Here is an 18,457-nt window from a genome sequence, read left to right as displayed (position 1 = left end):
ATATTCCTGTGTTTATGACACAAGCGGTAGCTCCTACTGCGCCTGAATACACCAGCACTGCAACTTGGGTCTCGCGCGAGACTCCGGGAGACTTTGAATTAGATCTAGTTTTACAAACATGCCGGCTTGCTTGAAGTAAATAAACTTCTCGGTGCATGTTTGAGGAGCCATCTGACGCTGTCTGTGGAAAAAAATTGCGGCTTTGAGGGCTGGAAACAGCCTAAACAGCGGAACTTACATCCACTCCCATTCATTGCTGCCGTGGGGATGCGGGGACAGATGCAACTACCGCAAAACAGGAGCGATTAAACTGAAAATCTTCAGATTCCTTCTTTTAGACCTAAAATGATATGAAAATACACCCCCTAGTTGAATTCGCCTGGAATTGTCCTTTAATTGCAACATCATCAGCCATTTGTAACCTTTCTCAAAAACTGCTGTAAGCTATTCACCAAACCAGCAGTGACCAGCAGTCTTACTAACTAATACTATCACATGAAATAATTCAAGCTTCTTCATGATGAATGATGGTGTATCTGTGGTATTTTAATAGATGGTAATATGATATTAATTAAGTATTGACGACCATGAATACACATTTATTCATGATCGGGGAGACAGCTGACTGAATGAATACAACACCAGGATTAGTTAAGCCTGACTGTTAGCCTGATCTGGAACAGGCTTGCTGGTAAATCCCATTGCTAACATCATGTACGCCTCGGGTTTTCCACAACCGAGTCTGTCTAAATTCAGACAGGATAACTAGAAAATCCCGGCTTAATCCACTATCTAGGTTTAACGCAACTGCCCTCAGGTCCCTTCATAAATTTACAGAACATGATTTGGGTAAGGCAGGTTGTTTGTGAGGATCTGACAGGCTTATCAAATACTGGCTAAAAAGACTATTTCTACAACTTTAACGACCACATCTGTATGGAAAAAATATCGAGCACAGTTAGGATGGCTATGACAGTTAACCACGAATATATGAACTTTATGAATTAGAACGATGTGATAATCAGATCCTGTAACTCTGTGCAGCATAGCAGGCAAGAATGCAATCAAACTGTATCATATCAGGTGGTCGGAGCTGACTGGTGGATATTTTCTGTTATATAAGAGCATCAAAGGCAAAGTGACATTAGGCTAACACAGACAGACATATTTGGGCCATACAATACAAATGCACACACACTCAGACTGTCAGTGGTGTCTATGTTTTCTTTTTGTTTGGGCTGCATTTTATTTCCAGACTTGACCTTTAGATGACATGAAGACCTCTCGGTGGCTTTTCTTTACTTTTACACTTCTGGATATTCCTTGTTTTCGTTTGCTCCACCTATCTGCAGCCCGCTTTTAGAGGTTTGCTAAGCGTCCTGTTGGAGGGTTTCTCCTGTCATCCAGCTCAAAAGGCTCAGGGTTGTTTTCATTCATTTCCATTTGCCACACCGGGGATTCATTTCTTCCTCTCTGCAACAATACAGGCTCATTTTCCCTCAGGTAGGGAGAGGATTTCCTTAACTGTTTCCACCGCTGATGAGTTGGTTTCTTCAGAGAGAGCTCCTGTTCCAACCAGGAACCTACATACTCCGGCACAGACACTACGTGTACATGGAGAACTCTCTGATCTCTTATTAAATGTCAGCAGGCCCAGCTGTCCCTGGTAGAAATGAACCTACCCTTTTAGTAACACACACACACACACACACAAACACACACACACACACACACACACACAGGGGGTACAGTGTAAAAAGGGGAATGCTGTAATACAGTAGACTTTCCGCTGCGCTGTTCTTTTTCCACCGTCTTTTGATGTAGGGATCACACCTGAAGGTGCTACAAGGAGGATTTGTACAGGCTTTTCTGTGTTAGAGTAAGGATATATCAAAAATCAATGTCACCTTGTTATCTTCTTGACACATTAACATGCATACAAATAAGTTTTATATCGCGATCAATCTTGAAGATAACCATGATCTTCTTTTCAAAGAGATTGTGACATTTTACCATTTGGTCAACTGCACTTACATGGTTCACTGTAATAACATGGATCTATGCTACGTTCACAAACCAACAGACCAACATCCCCTGATAGATCACTGTGCTAATTGGCCAAATGAATGAATGTCTTTTATGCACAACGTATTACAAAAACAATTCAGGATCCATTCTGAGAAGAGTGTAATAGTGCTGATAATGAATCAATACTACTTTAGGAACAATGCCATGTGTTATATTGCATGGTATAGAGTCTGCCAGTAAACCCGGAACTCTGTTAGCGCTTTTAGCACTTCTCTAAAAGGCAATACATTTTTTTGAATGGGATTTTGGTAAAATTCCTCAAATGAGGTCTGTGGTTAACAAAAGCTTAAGAGTTTCAGGTTTTGTTCTAGGACATAAAATACGTCACCTACTTTTTTTGTTTGTTTTGTTTTGAAGCTTTTACGTGTCGTAAAAAGGCGGTTGCTAACAAGTTGCCCAATATGACTACATGTCATCAACCCCAACAGGCCAGAGTGTTCTTATGGATGTTATTTATATTATGGGTCTTCAACAAGTAAAAACAGTCCCATTCCCCATTAGACAATGTTTTTTAAAATAAAGCAGCTGAAATCAGTGGAAAGCTTAACAGTGGTAGCGTAAGGTTAACTTTTTACTTCTGACCATCGCATTTAACCTTCAAATACGGTATAAAAGGTGTTCATATGTGAAGATTATCTCACTGAACTAATCTTGTAAGTATCATAAACTTGTGTTTTAGTCACAGAGACGCAATGCAGAAAACCCCTTTCACTTTCTTTTCCGGGAACCAGCGCCATGTTAAACTTCTGGGTTTTAACGTCAGCCCTGGCACACAGGAACCCATACTGGATCATCAGTAGTGTAAATATGCCGGATTGTAGCAAATACAAGTAAAGGACAATTCCTGTGTTTGCGAAAAACAGTTTGTGGAAAACTTTTAGATGAACGTTGATGAAAAGTAGTGGACGAGATTCATTTTCAAATGTATAGCAGACACACACACACACACACACACAGATATAGTGCACGTGTCCTTCAGCAGTTGTTTGGTGAAGGGGTTGGGAGGCGTTGTCTAGCCGACAGGCTAAACCTGATCGACTGACAACATGGTTTATAATCATGGAAGCCTCCTCGGCCGCCTGGCTGTGCAGGTTTCTGCCCTCTCTGGTTTCGTTTGTCACAGTGAATACAATGACTTGTCACTCGCTGTGTCGTGTGACGTATCTTGTGAGTCACAGTTATCAGCAAAGCAGCACAATGGCTTATAGATACTTACCAAAGCCATTTGTCTGCATGAATAAAGTTGCATTTGTATTTGTGGATGTTGATATTTTGGAGTCAGTGTGTTTGTATGTTAAGCATGCGTCACACACTCTTGTTGTTGGTGGCTACACTTGTTAAGTCCTGTCACTGGTTCACATCAGGCCTAAAGCTCTGTAACACTACAGTGATAGTGATGCTTAATGTGTAACATGATGGATCATTTTGGACCAAGCTGATGGTCTTTGTTGTAAAAGAGGCCGAATGTATGTTACAACAAAGATGTTTCAAATCCACTGGTGTTTAATGCAAAGTGTGTAGTAGTTTAATAAGTATTTAATAGGCAGGTAGGTGTGGAGCCACTGGGGTGTGATGTCCTGTCTCATCTCACAGTGCTGCACCACGCTGTGGGAAATTAATCATCTGCTGTTTCCGAACAACTCTCAGTAGCATGTTTCAGATTTCACAGCACAGTCACAACAGTTTGTTACAGCGTGTCTGAGCTGACGCGGCATTTTTCACCCAGTTCATAGAAATCCCTCGCTCGTCTCTACACACCGGACAGCGGCACCACTCTGTTTGCAGTTTGTTCTCAGACAACCTTGTGTTTTTCTGCTTGTTTGTTTATAATGTCTCCCCACCTAGGCCTGCCTCCTCCTCCTCCTCCTCCTCCTCGTCCTCCTCTTCGTCACTGTTTACTGCAACTGTGTCTATGTGCTGTGATTCAGCAAAGCAGCTATTACAGGCTCCAGCTTTCCCAGCGTTCCCATGCTTAAGCCCACACTGGGCCGGGCTTTAGCGACAACAAGCCCTCTGTCTGGCCTGCCAGCACAGGTGGCCTGTAGGCTTTATGTGGCAGCATCAACAACACAGCTCTATACATCAGCCAGCGAGAGTGGAGAGGCAGGCACCATGGAAAAGTTGCATTTTGGAGTCATTCTATCATTTTGTTTTATGGGCAGAAATGCCGGCCAGGTTGTAACCCAGTATGGGTACATAAAATCTCTGTTTAGGGCTGGGTCCAGCTGGTGTTTGTCGCTGACTGTTGAGCTGCAAAGTTTGGATATTCTGCATCTGCATTCACTGCAGGCCAATTATTTATTTTCAATTATGTAAGAAAGGTGTGGTTCTGGTCAAGAATAGAGACTTGATCATCATGCAACAACACTTTGCATGTGTAATTAGTGGGGTAGGTGCTTAGCTGCAGGATTAATGGATCTAAAGTAGCAAACAAAACCCCTGCAGACTTTGTAACTCTGAATTTGCATTGTTTTGATGCTAGAACTCCATCAGAGTTCTTTGCTAGTTTCAGACACAAAATAAGTACTTTGGTACCTCACTTTTGTTATTCATATTCAAGGATTAAAGAGGAACTATGTAACATTTGTACCTTAATGAAACAGTTTTGAAGTAATTGTGATGGTTAAATGACGTGTTACAGGGAGAATGGAGGCTCTCTGTCTTCCATGTAGCGTCTCTTGGCCGAAAAACTAGATCAGCACCTTCGAGCTGGTGGACTGCTTTACGACACTACGACACAAACATGCCCGCTAATCCGTAATCTCTTGTTAACGTTACCCACCTTGGTAGACATCGCTCCACGGATTGCCTCTCGCCAGCTTCGTTGAAAACAAATGCACATGGCCGGAGGAGGGTTAACCGTGAGTTTTTATCACAGTGAAAATATGCAACCCGAAACTGTAGGGGAAAAAAGCGACCAAAACAGAGAAAAAGTGACCGATTTGCATAGTTTGCCATTAAAAGGCAGCTCATTGGTAAAGTTATAGTGGAGATTAAAGGATTAAAGGGTTAAATGATTTCAATTTGATCTAATTTACTATTCCAAAGGGGGGAAAAAAACATTAGCAATGCTCCATCATGTTCTGCACCCTGTTATGATACTAATCTCTAAACCAATAACCACACCTAAAGATTATTTGCATTGATAATCTTAGCTGTAATGTGTTTTCTTAACAAACAAGTTCTTTTCAGGAATTATTTATTGAATCAACAAAATTCAAATTCAGAAAATTCTCAAAGTGACTTTGCTAAACAGTAGCTACTGCGACTGTCAGTGGTAATTTGAGGATAATAACAGACACTAATGACATGTAGATTTGGATACCATTGCCGTCCGTCCAGAAGAAACTGGACGTCCCAGACCAAATAAAGCTGTAGCAGTGAATGATCTCGTTTTAACTTGGAGCATACAATCATATGTTCCAGAGTTTCTTTTTTTTACCATTTAATTAGTGTTTGGTGTGAGAGGTGGAGGCAGGTCTGCAGTCTGAGGAGGACAGATGACTATGATTTGTCAGCAGGGCCGTTGCTAGGAATTCTGGGCCCCATGAAAGAATACTAAAGTAGGCCCCTACCCCCTGACTTTTCCACTTTTTTTCTTAGACTACGTGTGTATTATCATTTTTTATTTAGCCTACTTTTAATTATTCTGCATATGACCCTGACTAATACTCATAGTAATGCTGCATTAACATCAAAACAGTCATACAAGATTAGACTACTGTGTTTTTTTGTGGGCCTTGCTGGGCTCTGGGCCCCTAGAATTATCATCACCTTTCTCCCCTATACAACGGCCCTGTTTGTCAGTGTTTCTCTCTGTCTGGCCTTTTATGCACGACCGCAATAAGATATTACCATCTGAGAGCCAGAGATTACCTGCATGTATAACATTACAGAGCAGATGATAGTACCATACGGCCTATCGGCTCTTGATGGTCGGAGTCGTCCTGCTTGTTTTGGTCGGACATGGAGGAGTGCTGCTGTTGTGCGTGGTGCTCAGGCTGCTGGCATGGCACTCTGTTATGGAAACAACAATGGTGGAGCCTGTGCGATGGGGAGCGTTCACCCCCTGGCACCAAATGTGGCACAGAGCTCACCCCTGCTTTTCAGCTGTCCAGCTAGGCTTTCCGACCCCCCCTCTCCCTCTATATACTCCCTGGTCTTCAGTCTCTCCCTGCATTTCTCTCATCCCACCCCCCCTTTTCTCCTTCTCTCCCACTTTGTGCATGGAGAGCTGTTTATTTCTCCCCCAGTCTCTCCTCTCAATTTCATCCTTTCTTCGGCCCCACAAAGACATCCATTCATCCGTGGCACTTAAAGACGAACAAAATGTCCTCTGAAAATGCAAAAGCCCCGCACAGAAATGCCATCGCAGTCAGGATTTCTGCCTTAAGATTGGCTCCCGCTCTCCTCGCCAGAGTTACTTTGTGTCCCTCGTTCACTGAAGGGGGTCACTGTTTTCCATTGCCCCTGTGTGGGAGAGGGTTAGATGGAGTAGTGAAGGGGAGCTGCTGGCCCCGTGCCCGGCTGGAAAGAATGGCAGAATGGAGGTGGCAAGCTAAAAAAAAAAAAAAAAAAGGTCTGATGGGGCATCTTTATTGGAGCTGTGAGCTGCAGCTGGGAGTGAAACATGCACAGTCATACCTGCTGAAACATTCATGGGTCCTGGCTTGACCAGTTAGATTGTTTCATGAATGCTACCGAAAATGAAAAAAATCATTTTTGCTGAGCTTGGCAATTTCCAGTCCAGAAAATATTTAAGCTGCACTAATCAATATTTCATATGAACAATGGGGAGGACACCTCTGTGTATTGTGAAGGGTGTTGCGCATAGTGATGAACACACAGAGAACTTTCTCCTGACTTTGCCCCGCCCCACACATTCATTGTTTTGGTTTTACTGCTCACACAACTAATGTTTTATTTCAGCCGCATCGCCTTCATCAACTCTGTTCCCAGCTTCAGTGGGCAGCTGTTTTAAATAATCACAAAAGCATAAAACCCACTAAATGTGACAATCTATGAGCAGCTAGATCCAGATATTTCTCTTGATTGTTGGAGATCGAAACTGAGCTAAAAAAAATAGTGTGAGTGATGGACTCATGAAAACATGACTCCAAATTAAGCATAATGTGTTTGTCTGCTGCCACAAAGACACATTATATCAATATAGTTAGAGAATGTTGGGTTTTTTTTTGGCAATTGTGCCTTTTTATTTTACAAATGACAACATGTAGATGAAGTAGAACACAACAACAGTCCAAAGGCAGAATTGTGCTGCGGTTGTTGCAGTTACGGTACATGGTGCACATCTTAGACCAGTGCTTCTCAAACTTCTTCCCATCTAATTAGACCACAGGCCCCTGACAGATTTGAGTTGTTTCATTAGAGAAAGTATTTGAAAAACATTCTGGCAACATTCTGTAAATGTGCTACTAATGGATACAATTGTCATAAAAAATGTATAATAACACCCCCGTTTGAAGGGGAACCCCAGGAGCCATCTCAAGGGCCTGTCAACCTCACTTTAAAAACATCCTGAAATAGCCTATTATCTGTAAAAAGCTTGTTTACGTCTCTTAAAGGTATAATATGTAGGAATTACCCCCCCTCCTAGCGGTGCGGTTGCATATTGGAACGTATTCTCGATGTTGCATTCACGTGAAATCGGGCAGACGTCAGACAGACAACAGACGCTGCATGTAACAGGATAAACAAGCGTCTATGTAAACAAGTGGTCCGCATTCTAAGGTACGAGAAAGCTTTCATTTGTATGCGGGTGTGATTCGACTTCAGTGAAATACGTATTTATGAAAGCAATATTTGATTTTTGCTAATAAAAAGCCAAATAAATTACACACTGGGGCTTTAAAGCAAGTTTGTGTAAAAAGTCTGATTATTTTGATATCTGCACTGAAACATTTTTGTTTTAGAATTTAAATGAGAGACTTTGCTTGTTTAAAAAGTTGTATGATGCTCTGTAAGACATTAAAACATACTGAGTGGGCTGGATCTCAACAGAAATGAATATAGCTTTAATTGTAAAGCTTTTCATTGTAGCGTACACAAAGGGGACAGAGCAGCGTGCCAACAGCTCAAGAGTTGAAGAATTGACTTGTAGGGGTCAGTGTCACCGTCAGCCCTATTTTTAAGCTCCCTGGCATTGCGCTGACATCAGTGTGTGTTTTCTTGTTGATGTGAATAGACTTGCACAGCTGACAGCCCTTACATTGTTGTGGACCTCCACTCAGTGATGGAGCCCTGGCCTGTGCCTGGCTAGTCCTGTTTCTCCATCACATACACAACACCACAGACTTTAAGCACTCCCTCCTCGTCCCGCCTGACAAGCCTACTTCCTCCTTCCTCTATACACTAGTGCCCATATATGGTAATGCTGTGAAGAGGCGATCTGTCTGTAATTCACTTATCTCTCTCTCTCTCTCTAAGGCACTCTGTTCAAGCCAACTCTGCTCTTTTAAATGAATGGAAAAATAGTTGACCTCCTTGACCCTTAGCAAGGAGTTTGCAACGAGTGGAGCAAAGGGACTGATGACTGAAAACAACTGCTTTTAGAATTAGAAAACCACCGTCCTTTCAGATGACTCCATGTTTTTATTCTCCTGCTTTTTGACTGGCAGCTTGGAGCAACTCTCTTAAAAACAAGCTGCAGGGAATAAAAAGTAAACCTCTGTTCCCTGTGACATGCTGGGGTTGGTCTTTCAACTTTAACTTCAACTAACTTTACTCACTCATAGTTTGCCTGTGTGCTCACCCAGTGTGTCACACACTGTGCTGTCTGTGTGTTGTAACACAGCTCCGGTGTGGTTGAACACGCAGCATAATGGTGGGTTGGGCAGTAACCAAGTCATCCTCCCCAAGTATTTCGTGAATTTAGTTGCCAAGCGCCTGTCAGCCGGACTTCAGGGAGCAGTGGCTCAGTTTTACCTCCAGACATCAAACGGTGGGACAAAGGTTAGAGAGCAGTGTTTGGGTGGAGTGTGTTCAGGCGGCTCTCAGAGGATGGGTCGATTAGTTAAGGAAAATGAAGAAAGACAAGAATGACACTGCATCATCAGTGTAGTCTTTTTTTATGTTATTTTATTCAGTCATAATTTAATGTAAAAAAAAACCCACATCAAACATGCTGTTGTTTAATCTTCTTATGTCTACATAGTGTTGGCTTTTTCTTGTCTTGACTTTATAATTGATGAAATAATATATTGTATAGGATTTTACACTTCTAGTCCAGTCATCTAAAGCAGCCAGTGACATCACTCTGATGATTGTATAGGTATAATGATTAATTGAGGAGATAATCATCAGGTTAATTGATTATCAATGTGTCAGCAAGTTCCACATATTTAGGGGGGAGTGTAACAAAGATGATCAGTATTGACTGATCTGCCCATTACACATCATGATTAGGAAATAATGACAGACCATCTGTTCTGAGACACTCTGATATTCCTGGATTTAGTTTCTTAATGATAACTCTTTTTGCTCTATATCATTGTCATATCATATTTGATTTATAGACAGTTGCATGGACAGAGGACCATGTGATGATCAATTAGGGTTGCAAAGGGGTGGAAAATTTCCAGAAACTTTCCATGGGAAGTTAAGCTGGGGAATTTTGGAAATATTCCCAATTGGAAACTTTCCATGGGAATTATGGGAATTATTGGGAATTTATGGGAATTAACTGGAAATTGGGCCACGTGTTTTAAAAAAATATATATTTTAGGCTTTTTATTGCTTTATATTTTGGGCTTTTTATTGCCATTAATTGATAGCACAGTGAGAGAGACAGGAAATAGGCGGCAGAGAGGGGGAATGACATGCAGGAAAGGGCTGCCTGATGCGGGATTCGAACCGGGGACGCCTGCAGTGTATTTTGTAAATTTCACATTTATTCCCATTTATTCCCATATATTCCCATTAATTCCCATGGAAAGTTTCCAACTTTGAAAATTCCCGGAATTTTGCAACCCTATGATCAATCAACCAGCAGATGAATAATAAAAATCACCATTAGTTGAAAAATCCAACTGGTATATGTTTAGATGTGTGAAAATGCTGTGTTTCTATGTGCATGGTTTCCTACTGAAGTAAATAGAATAGATTGGGGACAGTGTTGTTGGATTTAATGAACTTTACAGAGGCCCTGAGCAGAGAGTATCCCAGGCTGCACTGAGGCTGCGTGCAGGCAGAGCCGCCGACTGTCTGAAGGGTCTGTGCTGTCTGGAATGCAAAGAGGGCTGGGGAGGGGCTTGTAGGCGTCAGCATCTGACATCAACACAGTTCACTGGCGAGGCGGAGGAGGAGGAGGAGGACGGTGACTTGGAGTTCAGCCACAGCCAAGAATACAACTTACAGATAAATAAATCCAGGGGAGAGGGAGGAGGAGGTGAAGCAGAAGAACAAGGTGCACGAGGAGGAGAAAGCATGCAGCTGTAGCAGCCCAACTATGGAGGCAGGGTCAGAGCCCAGGGAGACAGATGCAGGACCTGACAACTTTACTGAAATACAGAGTTTACTCAAATAAGGTGTTTGCTACGAACAAGCTAGAAAAAGGCAGTGAAACATGACCCCCCCCCCCCCCCCTCTCCATTTGAGACGAGGCTGTTCTGAGGTGAAGTGGGACTGCTGTTTCAGCCCTCACTGCTGCCTCTGAGGACACAGTGAACACTCTGCATGTGTGGACATTCTGTTATCGTGTCTTTAAGCTTTGAGCTCACGTGTGTTTGTTTTTTTTTAAACTTAGAAATGCATCGTCTTCATCTTCTGTCAGTCTGCAGACTCTGCACACATAAATACCTGATGAAGTTTAGTGATGCCTCAATCCTTTTGGTACATTAAATGTCCGAAAATATCTATGCAAGACAAAATTCAGTTCATTATATAAGATAAGAAACAACATTTAATGGATCTCATTCTCTGTTTATTAGCTTTTATTCAATCAGATTGGTAATCTCAGCTCTGTTATCAATGTTTCTGGTTATTTATTATAATTATAGGTCAAAGAAATATGGGCCTCAGTCAGGTACAGATATCATCATGGGGTCCATTAGTCTATTGACCATTGAGAATCACAATAATTAAATAGTCAATTATACTGGTCTTAATGTTATGTTTAGTTTTTCATTGTAAAACTGTTACTGTTAACACCCTGAGTCCTTATACTTCCCATAATGCAACTTTCTATATCGGGCAGTCTCCTCCTGAAGCCTCTCAGGATTATTTTCTCAGATGTGAGAACGATCGTTCAGAGCGACGGACCATGCTGCACAGAGGTTCTAATTGTCATGACGACAGTGTGTGGAGCTGTGGCAGCAGGCTGGACGGGGCCACACGTCTGAACCAGAGTCGGCGTGATGTTAAAACGGAATCATCTTTATGTATCATCATCTGCTGAAAGCCAGACTAGGATAGGAACATTTCCAATTAGTTTTGATACGTTCAAATCTCTTGTCAGCTTTTTATGTTTTTAGAAACGTTTGGTGGTGTGTTAACAAAATCACTTTCGTTTTCAAGCATGACCGTGCTCTCCGGTCGGGTTCCCTTCGCTGCTGATCAGATGCAGTACATGTTAGTATGCAGGGCGTGGGTTGGCAGAGCTACATCTGCAAATCAGCTCCGTTTCCCCCCCCCCACCCCTCGAGATACAGCAGCACTCACCACTCACCAACACCTTTGCAGGATGGAAATTGGTCTTGCTGGGTTGCCATAGTGATCCGATGTGGGTACCACCTCCTTTGGTTCTCCCTCTCCCTCTCTCCCTCTCTCCCTCTCTCTCATATTATTGCTCAGCATCCCCTGGCTCACTGGGGAAGCTGCAGTGCAGGGGTGACAGAATCAAAGGATGCTGGGATACCTCCACACACAAGTGCATGCATAACGGTGTGAGTCAAGGTCACCGGATCACCGAGCGAGTGCATGTTTGTGTTTTTATGTGGGTGTGTGTGTGTGTGTGTGAAGGAGGAGACAGAAATTGAAGTTTGTGTGTGTGTGTACCCGCCTCTGCCCTAACCATCTGATGAAAGGGGATCCTCCCAGGCAAGTGAGACAAGTGGAGCTTGTTTTGTGTGTGCGTGTGTGTGCATCAGGCCTCCCTCCCCGTCAGCTGAGCTAGCACAGATCTGCAAACGCGTCATCACTCAGCTGGCATCACAGAGCCGCTCCACGCTTGTGTATTGTGCTCACGTTGTGCATAAAAAAGACTGATAATATGACTTTTTTAAGGGGCGTTGTGACCCTGCCTTTTTTTTTTCTTTTTTTTTTTGCAGAATTAAAATGTCACAAACACTCCACATGCCGGTGACGCGTGCTGTTTGTGTTTACCTATGAAATCCCTACCTTTTGGAACGGTCTAAATATAGCCTCGGTCTTACCCTTCAGGTGGGGCGTAATGCAGCGGCAGGTTGTGTTTGGCTGTGGTGAAGTGTTTATCACCTAAGGTCTCCAGGCAGAAATAGCAGGGTCACGTTGCACACACACACACGCAGACACAGACACACACATACTGCTGCACAGACTGTGTTGTCCTTAAAGCCCCAGTATGTAACTTATTTGGCTTTTTATTAGCAAAAATCAAATATTGCTTTCATAAATACGTATTTCACTGAAGTCGAATCACACCCGCATACAAATGAAAGCTTTCTCGTACCTTAGAATGAGTTGTTACAAGTCGTTACAAATACATAAGTGGGCGACGCACCGAACCGAGGCGGCCATGTTGCATCGCCATTTTTTACGTTCAGTGGCAGCGTGACCGTAGGTAACCACGGAAACTCACCGGAGCTGTCGGCTCGGGGAGAAAGTTTTCGAGGCAGCGCCTGTTAAAACTGTCACCACTGTGTAGTGTGAGGAAGGACGGAGGCACTGGTGTTGCATTCAGGTGCAGTCAGGCAGACGGCCGTCGGCAAACCAACCGGATGTCATTTGACTCAACGAGAGAAAGACGGTAAAGCGTGGGTCAGGTAAACAATACGACGTCACATCACCATGACAACATATTGTCACGCCTGTATTGTTTTGCCTTGTGCTGGCGGACCACTTGTTTACATAGACGCTTGTTTATCCTGTTACATGCAGCGTCTGTTGTCTGTCTGACGTCTGCCCGATTTCACGTGAATGCAACATCAAGAATACGTTCCAATATGCAACCGCACCGCTAGATAGGGGGGAATTCCTACACATTATACCTTTAAAAACTAAATGTAAAATACCTTCAGAGCAGGAGTCACCTGCAGGAATACAATGTGCACACTGCCTTTCATCACAGAGGGGAAGGAGTTGTACATGCTTTTACTTCTCCTTTTAATAACGGTCTTCTCTGGCTCCAGGAGCTGTCGGTCTCCTCTGACCATGTCTGTTTGATTTACCCATTAAGTAGCGTTTGACGCCTGCTAGGATTTCCATCATGTTGCTGTGGTGTCATCTGACAGCAGCAGCTCTTAGTCAGCTCTGGCCCACTTCTGTGGTCTACCAGGCAGGAGGAAAAGAGGTGTCTGTGGTTGTAATATGTAGGGCAGCGGCAAAACATGGAACTACAGAGGGGGGAGGTTGAAAATGCAAAGGTAGCTTCATGTACCTTAAAAGATGTTGCAACTTGTGTGTAACCTTAGAAACGTTAAGTTAAAGGGATATTACGGCGTAAGTTTAACCCATGGCCTAACACACCGTGACCCCCCCCCCCCCAGAGATCAAGTTTGCAGACCGCTAGCTTGTAGCAACTTCAGCAAAGACTGCATGATAGTAATGGTGTTGATTCCTCCACCAGCAAACCACCATCAAAACAGCCACTCATAGCCACAAGTAATGTTCAGAAGAGCACCAAACTTCATCAACAGTAAAAATAGCGTCCGAGCCCATAAGACGAAGCATAAATTACCTGCTAGCTTTGCCTGAAAAGAGACAAAAACAAAACTCACACACTCTCCTCCAGTCGCTTGCTCATTGTGGGGAAGCCCTGACAAGTCGACTACCGAGTGCAGTAGAAAAGTCAGGAGTCTAGTGAAGTTTAGTTCCAAAAATGCAGCAGCTTTGCTGACTGTGATAGTTTGAGCTACTTAACTCCTGAAACAGAGGGAAGACAAAGAGGAACACTGATTCACTCTGTAATCGACTCGTCAGGGGTTCCCCACAACTAGCAAAATGCTGGAGGAGAGTGTGTGAGTTTTTTGTTTTTGTCTCTTTTCAGGCAAAGCTAGCAGGTAATTTATGCTTCGTATTATGGGCTCGGACGCTATTTTTACTGTTGATGAAGTTTGGTGCTCTTCTGAACATTACTTGTGGCTATGAGTGGCTCTTTTGATGGTGGTTTGCTGGTTGTCGGTGTATTGCTATCATGCGGTCTTTGCTGAAGTTGCTACAACTAGAGAAGCTAGCGGTCGGCAAACTTGATCTCTCGAGGGGGGGGGGGTCTTACTTGGTGTCATGGAATATTAGACCATGGATTAAACTAACACCGGAATATCCCTTTAATGTTAGAAAAAACTCCACTTTCCAGAGGCCAGTGCAGGAATATTAGTCATAAATAACACAGAGCCTTTTATTTTGAAAGGTGTAGCCTGGCACATGCCTTCCAGTCAAATGGAGTTCATTACGACGTGCCAGGTGACTTTAAGTGCACATTGAAGTCATCCTGTAACTGCTAATGTATACTAATGTGTAACATCATTGCTCAGTTATTTTTACAGAGCAGTGCTGACAGTGAACGGTCCACACGGTGGGGCCAGCTCATGGAAAAGCCCTCTATCAAAATGAAACATGTTGCACAGCTGTTCTGGTGGTATGCAGCCTGGCTTCTTGATATAATTTATGAGAAATCTTAATTGTTTACTCATGTTTGGATATCATTCAGCTGAAGGTGACTAAATAGTGTCTTGTTTTGTCCAGTATCTTAACTCTCAGTCTAATGCTGTATTAGAAACCACCCTTCACATACAAGAAGGTGACACCAGATAGGTTTTTGGCTGCAGAAGCAGCAGCTTTATAAACATGAGTGACCTTGACTGATTGAGTGATAGAGGTACATGATGAACTGACACCATAAGTCTGTAAATCACACCATTGGTCAGCTGGTTAGTGCTGCTGTTTCCCCATTGGCTGGTGCTCTTTCAAAATGAATTGGCACAGATTCTATTCGGAGTCCTGCAGCGTTGCCAACTTTTTTATTTTTCCCATGAAGCAGCATCTTTGTCAACTTTTCAGGCCTCTGCTCTTTATATGTCAGATATATAGTAACAAATATGGAACTTTTTCCGCACTAGTCGACCCATAAGCCAGAGTCAGACTCTGAGGTGGAACAACAGTTTGTTACCCATGTGACAAACAAAATAAGTGTTATTTTCTCTCTGAGTGATCATTTTATAATTACATATAACTGAAAAAACAACACAGTCTTTGTCTTTAACTTTTGTATGTGGTGATGTTGTCTGAGATTTTTAGTAGCAGCTGGGAGGTTGACATGTAGTCTTATCATGTAATTGAGAACAGCTTCAGTGGGATTCAGATGCATTAAAACACTGTGTATGTGTGAAGAGGGATGAGCAGAGAGGCAAACAGATAAAGACTGGAACCAGCTGACACTGGGCAGTGTGCAAATACCACATGATGTCAGTTGTTTACAACAGTTTTCAATTACATCCTCAATCACACTGACCACAGATGCTTCAGCCATAGTAGCTTCTGCCCCGGTCCCGTTGGCCAGACAATTCATTGATTATCAGAAATTCTCTCTCAACTGATTTCTCTCTTTGCTAACTGTTTTAATCTGTAAAGCTGTTAGCCCACCTTTAATACTGTTATGTTTATTTTATTTGATATCACAAATACATTGAGACTGTTCCAGTGGACAGACCAGATGCTTTGCTTGGGTGTGTTAGCACACGTGCTAATTTTCAACACCAGTCCATAGGCGGCTATTCTAAAAACACAGATCTTATTATCAACAGTATGAGATAAAACAAAGTTCATGATCACAACACAGTAATATTCTGGAAATACAGAGCATATGATCAGCAAAAGGAAATAAAACAAAGTTCAACCGTAATATGCTAATCTAAAAACACAATAAGCTTGGCTAATGAATTATTTATGTCCCTTGTTTGTTACACTTACATAACCCTAACCCTATATAAGTTGCATTGAATGTCTCATTAGTCTATAGAGTTTTGGGGTAAAGCACTGCATTGAAATGTTGCTTATTTTGCTATCCAGTGCAGACTAGTTAGATATAGATGAACAAATCTCAGATACCTGGTCCTTTAAATCTGTTTAGTATTACATTTAGTGAAAATGTATGTGAATATTAGACTAATATTATCAGCTTTTCTTGTATGGCCACAATTAGCCTACCAACTGAACCTGGGACTAACTTCATAAACCACCTGATGTGAGGACTTTTTGCACCATTGCTGTGCTTGTAATGAAACACACAGTACCACACAGTAATTTGAACAGCGTAATAAGACACCACTGACCTATGTCAGTTGTGATTAACCTTTTTGAGGGTACATTTTGTAAGTAACCTCATTCATCAGGTTTTTTATGAAGCATCTGCAGTTGACCTGCTGACTTCATTAACAATCATGTATTTAATAGTCACTGACACGGAGTCCCAGAGCTTCTTGTCAAGTGACGGCAGCGGGACCTCCCACCCACCACCCCCTCCTCTTTTCCTCTGTGTTACATAACAGGAAGCGTCTCCAAAAAAAAAAAAAACACTCCCAGCAACATCAACAATGTTCACACAGGCTATTTCCATCCTCTGTTTACTGGGCCCTGCCTCCCTTATTTAGTTGGAAGTTAATTCAAAAGCCCAGGCCGTGGGAGGGGATGTGAACGCTGATGTGACGACCGGCAGAGTCACAGCCTTGAGAAAAAAAGTCTCCTGTTATCTATTCACGAAAATCGATTATATCGTTCAAAAGTATGTTTTTCATTAATCAGTAATCACCCCCATCAACAAATTGAAGTGTTCCGATAAGCTCTGAATTAGCCGTTTGTTGCGTCGCCATGTTTTTACGTTCAGTGGCAGCCTGACGGTAGGAAACCACGGAAACTCACCGGAGACACTGGAGCTGTCGGCTCAGGTCGAGGTGGCGTCTGTGAAAAGTCACCGCGGTAACGCAGTGAGGAGGAATGGAGCGTTACACTGATGCTGCATTCACACGCAGTCGGGCAGACGTTCCGTCGGTAACAAACCAGATGTCATTTTAGTCACAGAAGTCGAGAGAAAGCCGGTAAAACGTGGGTCAGGTAAACAATACGACATGTTTATGCCGTTACGTGCAGCGGCTGTCGTCCGTCTGCCGTCTGCCCAAATTCACGTGAATGCAGCATGAAAAATACGATTGAGCTGCTTGCGATATACAACCACAACGCTAGATGGGAGTAATTCCTACACAATGTACCTTTAATGATGCCACCGGACTTCCAAACCATACGTGCTCTCTAACCCCGTCCCCCCCTGTCCTTTCCCTCCCACCAGTGCGAGGATGTCGTCCAGGGAAGATAGTCCAGATGACAGAGGCTGAGGTCCGAGGTCTCTGCATCAAGTCCAGGGAGATCTTCCTCAGTCAGCCCATCCTCCTGGAGCTGGAGGCTCCGCTCAAAATCTGTGGTCAGTAACCTGCTGCTGCTTCAGAGTTGTACTTTTCAGTCTGACTTTGTTATTATGTCCTGCTCATCCAGTGCCTCCTCCTCCTCCCCCCTCCTCCTTCCAGGTGACATCCACGGACAATACACAGACCTGCTGAGGCTCTTTGAGTATGGCGGCTTCCCTCCAGAGGCCAACTACCTGTTCCTGGGCGACTACGTGGACAGAGGGAAGCAGTCTCTGGAGACCATCTGCCTGCTGCTGGCCTACAAGATCAAATACCCCGAGAACTTCTTCCTGCTCAGGGGCAACCACGAGTGTGCCTCCATCAACCGCATCTATGGCTTCTACGACGAGTGTGAGTGCTCCACTTGTGACGTTGTGACACAGAAAGCAGAGTGTTTTCATTTTCAGTTCCCCACAAGTTTCACTGTGGTAACGCTAGTTCCTCCACACGTTCATGCAGAGCGACGGATCGGTGTCAAATTGACATCAAGCTCTTTTAATAGAGGAGGAAGATGGTGCAAAAAATAGAATAAAGTGTCACTTTTAACTCTTAAAAACAGATTATTGTCAACTATCAACTTGTGATTAGACCTGCAAACAATTTTTTAAAGAAAAAAAAGTCAAATTCTCCGATTTCAGCTTCTTAAATGTGAATATTTCTGGTTTCTTTGTTCCTTTATGACAATAAACTTAGTCTCTCTTTGGTTTGTGGACAAACTAAGACATTTGAGGGCGTCATCTTGTGGTTTGGGAAACACT

The 18,457-nt window shown here is 43.0% G+C and overlaps 1 protein-coding gene across 1 annotated transcript in view; it reads left to right on the top strand.

Moving 5' to 3' along the window:
• LOC311002014 (serine/threonine-protein phosphatase PP1-beta catalytic subunit) overlaps window positions 1-18,457 on the top strand; it is a 33,636-nt gene that overhangs the window by 5,713 nt on the left and 9,466 nt on the right. The window contains exons 2-3 of the mRNA XM_083993207.1: window positions 17,585-17,716; window positions 17,820-18,050. Of these exons, the coding sequence (XP_083849333.1) occupies window positions 17,585-17,716; window positions 17,820-18,050 (363 nt within the window). The remainder of the gene's footprint in view (window positions 1-17,584; window positions 17,717-17,819; window positions 18,051-18,457) is intronic.

The sequence above is a fragment of the Trachurus trachurus genome (assembly GCF_905171665.1).
Source record: "Trachurus trachurus genome assembly, chromosome: 18".
Taxonomy (NCBI): Eukaryota; Metazoa; Chordata; class Actinopteri; order Carangiformes; family Carangidae; genus Trachurus; species Trachurus trachurus.
Note: the sequence above shows the minus strand (reverse complement) of the source record. Positions and strands in the feature narration are given on the sequence as shown.